This window comes from Nesoenas mayeri (genome assembly GCF_963082525.1).
Source record: "Nesoenas mayeri genome assembly, chromosome: 2".
Taxonomy (NCBI): domain Eukaryota; kingdom Metazoa; phylum Chordata; class Aves; order Columbiformes; family Columbidae; genus Nesoenas; species Nesoenas mayeri.
In genome coordinates this window covers 104266821-104279050 of record NC_137543.1, presented here as the reverse complement: position 1 = coordinate 104279050, position 12230 = coordinate 104266821, and the positions used below count along the sequence as shown (strand labels likewise).

The 12230-nt window shown below is 35.7% G+C and overlaps 1 protein-coding gene across 1 annotated transcript in view; it reads left to right on the top strand.

Annotated features, from left to right (window-relative positions):
- ADCY1 (adenylate cyclase 1) overlaps positions 1-12230 on the top strand; it is a gene marked incomplete at both ends in the record, with an annotated part of 140283 nt that overhangs the window by 91793 nt on the left and 36260 nt on the right. The window contains 3 exons of the mRNA XM_080339294.1: positions 1246-1404; positions 2791-2932; positions 11593-11748. Of these exons, the coding sequence (XP_080195420.1) occupies positions 1246-1404; positions 2791-2932; positions 11593-11748 (457 nt within the window). The remainder of the gene's footprint in view (positions 1-1245; positions 1405-2790; positions 2933-11592; positions 11749-12230) is intronic.

Here is a 12230-nt window from a genome sequence, read left to right as displayed (position 1 = left end):
TTATTAAATGCATTGGAAACTTTTAATTTAAAAACCTGATGAAAATCAAGTCTTACGCTGATTAGTCAGTTTCATTTATTCACCAATATTATGTCCTTTTGGACTACAACTCAACTGGGGAATGACAGGTGTCTCTGTAACAGAAAAAGCTGCAAAGATTTATGCAGTGTTATCTCTGCAGGTAATGTGTAAGACTTCAAGGCTCCTTTTCAGTATTCATAAATTGCGTAGAGTGGAAGTCATAGCATGTCCTGCATTCACAGAAATGAGGAATCCTTCCTTACTGTGGCACCAAAATAAAAAATGCTTTTAATAATGACTTTGCCAATTAATTCCTCCTTTTCCAGCTACACAATTAAAATCTCTGAAGGTTAGTTTTAATTTACAGGTACAAATGCATAGTTGCAGGTGATTTCTGTGCCACTGTTGCAGGAGCTTTGGAAATATATTAGTGTTTCTAATCACTCTTCGTCTCCTGCTCATGCACTGATTTATTGGTTTTATCCTTTTATTTGTCCTATACTCCTGTAACTGGGTAACTGAACCAGTTAGAACATAGTAGAGTGGAGTCGTTGCTTATCCATTTGCCTTCTCTATTTGCAGAAAGTGTAAGAGCATTTAAATATGTCTGTGCCCTTTCAGTTTCACCATAGGAAATGATGCTTAGCTGTGTGTACCGTGAAGGTGCAGCACAACTCTCTGTGACTATTAGTAATTGCAACACTTTCCTAGCAGTAGCAACAGGAAAAGATATCGGTTGAAAAAAAGAGAAAACGTGAAATATTAAAGAAGTTTTACCCAAGAAGAGTGACAATCTTAGACAATTGGGAAAAAAAAAAATTAATTTTTAACCAAGTAGGTTTTCATTGAGCTGAAATTTTATTAAATTATGAACTTAAAGAACATCAGAAATCTAAACTGTGACCACATACATGAGACAATAACTTCTTTAAAAATATTTTTAACCCTGTGTGCTGCAGATACTGAGATTTTGGTTTAACAATAATTAATATATGACCAAGAAAATTATTTATTTGGAATTACAACCAGGGCTTTGAAACTAGTGAAGGAAAATAACAGTACCTCAATATATCATCTGAGATTTTTAAAAATATCTTGTCTATTCAGTCATGTATATATATATATACATATAAATATATGTTAATTTGGGGGGAAGGAATGAAAAAGGAAATCAAGAGCAATGTCATTGTCTAAAGACTAATGTTCTAATGCTGTCTATCCCAGATCTGTTGCAGAAGCCACAGAGGTTGATCTCAACATGAGAGTTGGATTGCATACAGGCAGGGTGCTTTGTGGGGTCCTGGGTCTCCGAAAATGGCAATATGATGTCTGGTCAAATGACGTGACTTTAGCTAATGTCATGGAAGCTGGAGGACTGCCTGGGTAAGTCTGAGAAAGAATCATAGAAAAAAAACCCAGAAACCTGTATGGTTGAAGAATTTATTTCCTTCTTTGAGGCATTTGCAGTGTAATTGCTATCGATAAGAAGGGTTGTATTTGATAACAGCAATGTATTGTACAGTCTCTCCCGTGGAATTCTCTAAATTACCGTGGTATTTATGTTAGTAAAAGGTTAGGTTGCCAAATATAAAGAGTAGGAATGAGGGAATGCTAGGAATGCAGGAATGCTTGGTTTTCACCATTTTATGTTATAAAAGTAAAACCCTCTAATTATTTCATGAAACTTTTACCCTTGCACCTCTACACATATTGGGGGTGTATGTCTTACTCCTTTTACATGGCAAGATTTCCAATACTAGCAGTGTGCTATAGAAAAAATACTTGCTTATGCACTCAAATATTGATAATGTGTGTGCAAATGATGCAGTAGCACATAAACCTACAGCCATTTCATGGGGCACATCCTGGAATTCTAAGTGCTCCTTGGACCAAACTTAAGTGCATACAGTCACTTTTGCAAAGGTACACGGGTGTACTTCTGTGTGCAACTCACATTTGGACTGGGACCTACCATCTTCTGTTGGTTTTTTACAAGATCATGATTTGCTGAACAGAGGGACAATGGAACCTCAAGATGAGTGAATTTCTGTTTGTTACATATGTCCACCTTACACAATTTTGGCAGTGTATTTTGTAAGTTCATTACTTTAAGGCTTTCCAATGAAAAAAGTCTGAAGACATATTTAATAGAGGAAAACAGTAGTATATTTTCAGATGTCTTCTGTGAAGACATTTCATATAAAAGGGGTTTTCAGAAGAAAATGTGAAGTTTTCAGGATAAGAGCTCACCAATAGTGTCAAAGATGGCTATGCTGCCAAAACAAATTGAATTAGAAAGCTGCCTATGAAACAGAGTGCTAAAAGAAACAAGTCAGAGACATGAAGAGGAGCAGAAAAATAAGTTTCTCCTTTATGCACAAAAGAGATTTGGAGTTTGAAGTCACAGGTTTCAAACTGCAAGATGTTTTTCTAAGCAGGCAGTTAGGTAAATGCTTAAGAAAGCCACACAGTGTAGAAGATGATGTGTAGACTTTCACTTTCTACAAATCAACAAATCTGCAGGTGTTTGGACAATCAATAGTTATCTTTCTGTTCACTTTGCTTAAATTTAGAAAATGCAAGTAATAGAATTATTTCAATGTTCTATTTAGTTGAAAGGACTAAATAAAAAAAATTTTTTACATCAAAAATAGGATTTTGCATGTAATTTGGCCTCTTTGTGATCTTCTGCACAAGAGTGTATTTCAGTAACAACTCGGTCATAATGTATCTTTTCTTTGAACAACAATGTCCAATTTTTCTCTTCAGGAAAGTTCACATTACAAAGACCACCTTAGAGTGCCTAAATGGGGACTACGAGGTAGAACCAGGACATGGTCATGAAAGAAATAGTTTCTTGAAGAAGCATAATATTGAAACATATTTTATTGTGCCATCTCATCGTAGGAAGGTAAGGTCCACAAATTCTAGCTTATTCTGTGATATGCTTTCATAGTTTAACAGCTGTTCCATGATATTCTAAAAGCAGAGGCAATACTGGTATTTCTTATCTCTAAAGGCTCTTCAAATACTCTTGAAATTAGATATTTTGATTTTGACTGAGACAGGAATGCTAAAATAGCTAACCTTGAATACTATACAGAGAAGGTGATCAATTTACTTTTGAAGTTTAAAAATAAAACTTTGATTCCCTTTATTCCCCCCCCAAAAAAACCACCATCAACAACAACACTGATGTTTTGTTCAGATTCTGTAATTATTCTACCAGAAATTATATTATATGTTCCTTCAAAAAATTAATTCACTCTTCCCTTCCCTCTCACTTCAAAAGGGTGTTTCAGAATGTTAATGCTTACAGGTTGGCTATTTTTTTTCTGGTTTTCCTTACTCTTTCTTTCCCATGGGAATACCCATGCCATTTTACTCATGCTCTCCTAACACTTTCTGCAACAACTTGTGATACTGGTGGCTCCTTTACTGGACCTGGAGGATTCCCCAATGAATAGACACAGAAAAAGTAGAATTTGCAGATATGTCATGCCCACAGCAGAGAAGTTAATGAAATTAATTCAGCAGTGACTGAACTAACATCACATGGAAGTTTGGAAAATCCACCATGTTGCCAAGCTGTACAACTTAAGCCCTTTATCCAGGTCAGAGGAAGACGCTGAAGTCAACCATCCTGCTTTCAAATGTATATACCACTGAACCACAGATCAGGTATTTATGCTGGAGCTGCATAAATTTTCTAAGATTACTGCAACAAATAATATTCACTGTCCAAAACATGCATGTTTTTCCTAGCTTGAGCTGCTCATGACAAATTCAATGTTTTCCCTGCTTGCTCTGCCACCTCTGACGCCGGCAATTATTTTGGTCATCCCTTTCTTAATTGCCCTTCCCTCCAAATTTTCTGAAGCTCCCCCTTACCTTCAGCTTCTTCCTTTTATCAGACCCCTGGAGACGTACTAGGGAAAAAGGAGGAAATCAGCAGTGCTATTGAGGGACAATAACATTTTCTGCTCTTTTCTTTTTTTTTTTGGCAGAGAACAGAAAATGAAAAGTATGGAAAGAATATAGTAAGATAATATTTTAGCATATTTGAGCAGGAACTTAATTTTTTAGCTGTTGCTCAGGATTTAGCCACCCCTAATGGAGATGAATGTGACTCCTTGTTCTAACCAGATTTTCAGGATAAGGAGAACAGAGGCTCAGCAGTGTGATGGTAATATCTTGAGTGTCGGCATGCAATGAAGGTGGCAACAGTGGTTTCCCAATGGATTCATTTATAGTCACATCTTTCATCCTCTACCAATTACTGCGTTTAGGGCAGCTTTTTGTTCTACTACAAAATGTATTGTGACTTCAGTAGGAGCCTTGAGAGTCCATAATCGTCATTTAAACACATACAATTTGTTCCAAACTTTTCCACATCAAATGAAGATTATCTTAGAAGTTATCCACCATAACATGTTTACAGGCCAAGAGGAACGTTATTGCTCTTTATCTTAGCCAGACAACTCAGGATACAGATGCTTGCAGCCTTACTTTCTGAGACTCTGCCCAAACAAGCTTCATTGAGGGATTTGACCTTTATAGGGAAAATTATCCGATTCTGAAAGTAAGTGTGAAAACAACACAGAGGAGTTTTTGAAGTGATGGCAAAGCTCCATGCTTGGGGGTGTTAACCAATGGATGCCTGACAAAAATGTAAACAGGGAAAAAGCAGGTCATCTTGAATTCCACGTCTGCAGTCAGTTTCTTTGCCTGAATTTGATGACTCAGGAAGTTTTTATGGAAACATTGGGAGTCCAGTCACCATGGGAATTTGATTCTAGGAGTGAAAACTCTTGTTGTTTTATCCCAGAAAGGTTGCTGCTATTATGTTTCTTATGTACTTCCTCTAAAGCACTTTGTTATTAGAGAGATGAAGTGTTCTTATCCACTGCAAAAATCATGCAAGCTCACATTTTATTCTTCTGCTGGTATATATGATTGGATTGGTTTTTAGGTAGCATGAAAGAAAACAGGTGGAAAAACAGTGGACTAGATTCTCTTTGAGCAATCAGTGAGAGAGAATTCTGGTGGCTTTCTTGAAATCAGAATTAGTTTCTAAATTAGTCAATCCCAATAAAGAAGAAATCACAAGGGAGGGTTCCATTAAGGTAGGTGTGTTGCTTATTGCTACTAGATTTGTTTGTCTTGTTTTCATTCCTGCAGCATTATGTATAATTTTGTTTCCTATGTTATTATGTATCAGGTTTCATTTAATAATGAGAAGTGAAATAGCTGAATTTCAGGAAATTATTGGTAGATTTGTTTACAGAGACAAATAGAGAAAGGAGGATAAATATGGCTCTTACATATAGAAGCTGTGTTGTGTCAATTCTGCTGCATAAACCAGTGATTGAGGAGCAGAAGTTTGATATTCACATATTAAAGTAAACCGGGTCAATGCATGTCTTCATGTGCAAGGATGAGAGCCTGCTACTGTGTGAGCACGTTTCTTTATCTTTGCAAGATTGCTGAGAAACTACCGGTGACTGCTGAGAAATGACTGATCAGTTTGTTATCAGCTACATATACCAAATGCTGTCTTACCCATGGGTGTCACTGATGCGTTTGTAGAAGTGGCAGATGCTGTGCTACAGCTTGGCTAATGACATTAGCTCTATGGCATGCATCCACAGCGTGTCAGCCAAACAGGCAGACAGAAACACATCATTAATTTTACTGATATTGACTGACTTCTCCACTGGGCTCACAGATGAATCAGCATGTTACTTCACTGTTTGTCACAGTACATAACAGCTGTCTCCAGTCTTCATATACTTGCATACTGGTTATTGGACCATAAGACACATAATAGTATTATTTACCTTAAAAATAAATACCTGTTCTCCCCTCCTACCCCGATTCAGTCATTAACTCTTCAGACACATAGAAACTGAAAGCTACTCATGAAGCACAGACAAGGTGGACTTTCTGTTGCTCAACTGAGGTATCAACTGGTTTAATGTTGTATTTCTTCCTCCAGAGCCTCAGTAGCTGAAATGCAGACACGTTTGTTATTCTTCATGCATCATCTCTGACATTAATATGAAACTACTTTAACAGGTATGATGCCAACAGGAATGAAAAACAATGTTATGATTAACAGATGACCAAGAATCTGTTGAATTTGAAAGGTAAATAGGCCCACTTAAATTTTTTAAAAAAATTTTATTTACTTGTTTAGAAGATACATGCCCCACGTTCTTCCGTATTTGGTCTGACAGGAAAATCGTCCATCACAAATATTGCCCAAGCCAAGAATGAGAATAACAGTAGAAGATAAGTTACATTTTAGATGTGAACAAATTATAAAGTATTCCAAATTTTTTAATTTTTTTATTGAATCAGCTAACAATCACAATTCTGTGATCCTATCTGACAGTTAGTTTGGTGTATAAGCCACTATGTGTGAGAGTACTTCTAAGTCACCACTGGAGGAATACTTTTTTGGTTTGTTGCTGTTTTTATTTTGGTAGACATTATATTAGTCTATTATGATTATTATTCAGCAATAATTATGCATGTCTAACTGGACAACATTCAGCTTCTAAACAGATTTAAGTAATTCATCAGATTTCCAAAGTTATACAGAAATTTTTTGAATTAAATTAGATTTTTTTGCTGGCTATTGTAATTAAAAACTTATGCAAATATGTTTTTTAATGATAATACAAAATGTTATAATGTCTTGAGAAAGTTTCTAGTTTCAAAAATTCCAGTACTTCCCCTTTAAATAAAGTTTAATTATGTCTTCAATATATTTTATATTTATACTAGAACTTACAGTGGTGTGACCAAAATATTGCACTGAGACAAGATTTGAAGAGTTTGATTTATTTAACTAGCCATAAATCAGATCACATATATGAACATCTTGGACTTTTAAAATGGGTCTGACCCAGTTAGAAAAACAGATGTCTTTCTAATATATTAAATATTCACAAGAACCATATTCTACGCTTTAGACACATGGACATTCTCTTAGTTTCAAAATATCCTAGCTTTTTGAAGTACTGTACATATTACTCTGTATTAATCTTAGAGCCCTTTATAAGAACTTTATAATTCATACCTAGCTAAATAACTTTTTCCATTCATGATTCCTTGGTAATCTACCTGACTAATCCTGTTCTGACTTTCAAACTGTATGCTTAACATTTAATTTATATGTTTTTAATAGAGTTGATCTGGCTTTCACCAGAATTCTTTGTTCTTTCATTGTCGAAGTATCTTTGCCTCAGTTTTATAGCTGGCACAGCTGGCTCCCAGAAGCACAGCAAGAGGTAGTGAGCTTAGTTGGACTGTCTTCTTCACTTCTATGGTTTCTCTAGAAAGTATGATTCTCCTGCAGTATAACACCTCCTAAGGTTTGACCACAACTTCAGTGATAACCAGATGGTTTTGTACTTGGCCTTACTTCTCTGTATTTGTTGCAGCAATTCACTCTCTGATGGCACTTCTCAAGTTTTGAAAAGGCTCATTAATTTCACCAGCTGAGAAACAGCCCAGCACAGACAGCTAAGCAAAACTTCTAAGGTACTTTTACAGACAGCCAAGCAATGGGCAGAAGTGATCAAGTTTTTGTGAGGGGAAAGATTTGTTAGACTGTGTTAGTTTTTACATTTACAGAAGTGGGCCTGCCGTCACTATTACTCACTGCCAGCTGGCTCCAGAGCTAAGGCGAGGACAAATAATGCTGTGTCCAGGAAAGGGCGTAATAAAAATTAAAAAAATCATACAGACACAACTTATAAATGATACCTATATATTCATAAGTATCTCATAGATCTGACAGCATACCTCAAATATAAAATACAATCAAAAATTAGCTTCTGATAGGTTGCTAATCACCATCTGCAAAATATCTGCTGATGTGCTAATGAGTTATTCACCAGCTAAATGTGTATACAATTATATTAGTAATCTTTTATTTCTGGCAACGTAAATCGCGTGAAATCTGCATCTACCATTTGAATAGCACACAGTGACGGACATTCATGAAAAGTCCATGAAAGTGAGTATCACATCTCTTCACCCTTTGAAAATTAGCTGTTTGTCTGTAAAGGCTGACATCTCTCTTCCTACGTTACCACATACATACAAAGCCATGCCAAGCAGTCTCAGAAAATCTTTTCTGTAGCACAAACAGCCCTGCTTTATTATCTGCAATCTCTGACTAATGCTATGACCATCCTGAAAATCCCAGGTAAAAGTGTGTAATATTTTGGGGGGTTTGGTTTTTGTTGGTTTTTTTTTTCTGAATCCTTGTTTAGTTACCCAGCTGGAAGGAAGTGCATGCTTATAACAGGAATGGTCCTCTGTCTCCTGCCTGGTTTGCTGTGTTGAATCATGCCCTAAATGTTCCAATGCAGGTGGATAAAATTTCAGTTTTATTTTTGTCCAAAAAATAATTATACCCAAACCAAAATACCAGCAGTATTTTAAAAGAGAAGTTAAAACAATAGTTGAGGAAGAGAACTCTTCTCGGTCTTTTGATTTCAGGAAAACTCAGTCAAAAGCCTGAAGGTTCAAGAATCCTCTCAATAAGCAAACACAGCTTAGGAGTATCCTTTGGAAAATACTATTTAAAATGTAAAAATGCTTGCAACTGTCAGAAAGATCTAGAGCAATTATGTACACTATACACCTGTGACATAATTTGCTGTGAACTGCAGATGGATTTAACAGCTCAAAAGGTTGATCAGTTTATTTCTTTGACTCATGATCAAATAGGCTGAAATTCAGCAATCTGAGATTTGTTCTAATTGGGATGACAGCAGCTGCAAGAAAAGTGGGAAAGGCTGGCTGTCACATCACTTTTATATGTTGTTTTTTCACCTAGCATAAACAAATGTGATTTTAAACTTCCTGCCTTACAGTCCCATTACCAAAGGGTAACAGGAAAATAAAGGAATATTCTATCACTCTCCTGCTGGAGAAGGCAGTATTTTTTGATTTGGAGTACAATATCCTCCTTCACTCTTAGTCAGCTTGGCTTTGTTGCATAAAGCAGATTATCTGCCTTCTATGTTAAAGTAAAATACTAGGGTCCATATCTTTCTACCAACAACCAACAGGTTTTTGTCTGCTTATGTCTTTCCTGTGGCTGATTTGATTTTTTTTTCCCTAGTGTGGAATGAACTTTATGCAATACAGCACAGAGAAAACAACATAGATTCATGATGGCTTTATTGTGTTGTATAAATGAAATACATAGAAACTACATGTGCTTACCTTTTGACTTTATTGGCGAATATCTTTTACCTGTGAATCGTTATTGGCAACTAGCATATTTCAAAAGTATAATGGCTCATATACACTCTTGAGATGTGTTCTGTCATATCTTAATAATACTTTCAGATGACTTTTTAAAGTGAAGCAATTTGATGTATATAATCCATATGTTACTAGGATTTTTGATAGCAGATTGTTGGATTTTGTCTGACATGATTAAAAGATGTCATCTTGACATTATCATATGAACAATAATAAAAGAAAAAACATGACTACAGAAGAAAAAATTAAACTGAGTGAAACAATAGATCTAAAATTACTTATTTTTAATTAAATTACTTAATTAAAATTAATTATTTTAAATTTGTTGTTTGCATTCAAATTAAATTTTCATCTATATTTGTAGGAGATTTCTTTCTCTGCAAATTTAATTTTATTTAATCACTCTGGTTCCCTTTTTATCTCTCTGTCTTAAAAAATAAATGAACAAAAATGCAAAAGTGCAGGGAGTTTCAAGAAAATTGCTCATTTTTTGGTGTCAAAATGCTGATATGGCAACTGCGTAAAATATATAGTACTTCTAGAGGAATTATGGCTACCTTAGGACAATTTGTACATGGAGTACCTGTCCAAAAAGTATATTTTAGCTGTTGGGAATGGTAGCTCCAAAGCTGATCACATCTGCCATACTCAAGCCTAGCAACTATCTACATGGTATCCTTAGGAATACCTAAAGGATGATTAGTATGTAAATGTCCTGGTACAGTATCTTCTCTGTATCTGGCTCTTGCAATACAATGGTAAGTCTTCTGCCAGAAAGCCCTCAAAAGAAAGGGTTCATATTGGGAATCCTTTCATGGAGATTTTTGTTAAGCTGTCACTTATACACGTTATTATACACTATATACACTGGTGTCCTTTTACACTCCAGCTGATGACCATGCAGTACAGTAGTGGTGATGCTAGCTAGCTTCAGTCAGCCTTTCATTGCACAATAAAGCACATGTGCATACCTAGGCACCTTTCCACATTTGAAACATGTCACATATTTATAACACAGCTAGCTACTAATAAAAAATGTACAATATTGGTCAGTCAATAGGACATACCCTGAATTCTCCAGAAAATGCAAGTACATAGCTGTACATCTTAAACAAATAGCAAATCAATATCTGCAATGCTATTCAGAATATAAGCAGTGTCATTTGTCCTGTCCTTCTAAATTTAGGTATCCATGAAAATATGCATTAAACAAATGCTTCCAGATTACTTCCTTCTTCATTCCCTGGTCAGTGAAGTAATGTTGTAAACTGCTCTAGTAAAACATAGTATTCTGAAGACTGGACAACAAATCCTCAGTGCCATTTGTGAGTTCTAGAGCATTTGAATAAAGTATTTGGAGTGTGATTTGCTCTGTCTTTTGTACCTAGGAACACTAAGGACCAAACCTCTGTGCTTCTTTCTTTTGTTGTTTCAGAAAAGACTAATTTTACAAACTTCAGGTCCCATACTGTGGTGGCATGGAGTCCTTCCACATTTCCCATGAACACTTCATTACCCATTCCACATGCCAGATTGGCATAATACTGACAGTAGAATAAAGGAGCACTCTTAGTCTGATCTGTGAAAGCATCTGAACATGTGCTAAGGGTTTACCAAAGTCACCAGGAGTTAAACACATACTTGAGAGTTAACCAAGAAAATATTTGTCCTTGCTTAACTGGGTGCTTTGGGGTAAAAGTAATAGAATATACCCAACCTTTTGAGTATAACACTTCTTGCTTTGAAGAAATAAGAAGTAAGATGTAACCTCAGTGCCTCGCATCCTCATTTTAGGACATGTATGTAAGTGTATCTTTAAAGCAAAAGCTACCCTCTTGTGATTTTAATGCATTTACCAGTGGCTGAAGTTACAAAATGAGGAAATAAGAAAAAAGATTTAAACTATACTTTTAATATCAATTGATAAAAATGCTGATTTCCTTCTTATTTTTTCCCATATTTTTCCAGAATTTATTTTAAGGTGAAAGAAATACAAATATTGCCTCTTTTATGATTTCCTCATTAATATGCTTTTTATAGTCTACATTTCTACATAGAAAACAGTTCCCAAAATGTTATGTATGTGTCTAAATACTGCCTATTTGATAGATTTGTTGTATCTCAGGTTAGAAAATGTGAAGTAATCTTCATCTGCAAATATACGTTTATCAAAATGTGTTTCTTGATTAGAGTATTACTTTGTTCTGACCACTAGATGGTGTAAATGTCTGCCAGGGAATGTGGTGACACAGTTAGAAATATAAGTTTTCTGACCAACAGATATTTCCTGGACTGATTCTCTCAGACATTAAGCCTGCCAAAAGAATGAAGTTCAAGACAGTCTGCTACCTGCTTGTTCAGCTCATGCACTGTCGTAAGATGTTCAAAGCAGAGATCCCTTTCTCCAATGTCATGACATGTGAGGATGATGATAAGGTAATCCATGCATCTTTGGTATTGGTTCCAGGGCTGCATCAAGCACATGTACTCTGAGAACCTATGGGGTGATCTGACCAACTGATAGAGGAGTTTCTGATGTTCCTGCTGGAGCTACCACTGTCTCATGCCTACAGCCTTCTCAAAATAAAGACAAAAATTAATTATAACAGGCCTCAGATTTGGATTTCCTCTTGAACAAGCCACCACAGTTGACCTATGTGGCTCCCAATAAGGGCTTCCTTGGCAGGAATTAGAGTTTCTGAGGCTTTTCTACAATTACCAAGAGCTGTTCTTTTGCATCATGAGTCTATCACAGTCTGAAGCTGATGGCAGCAAATGCAAAATAACAGAATAATTTTGCATCTTTAGATGGTTCTCTAAAAATGACAGGCAACCGATTAGCCAAATGACCTCTTAGTCCCTAATATAAATGCTAAATTCAAAAGTCCCTCTTAAAAATATGAATACCACTTTCTTGA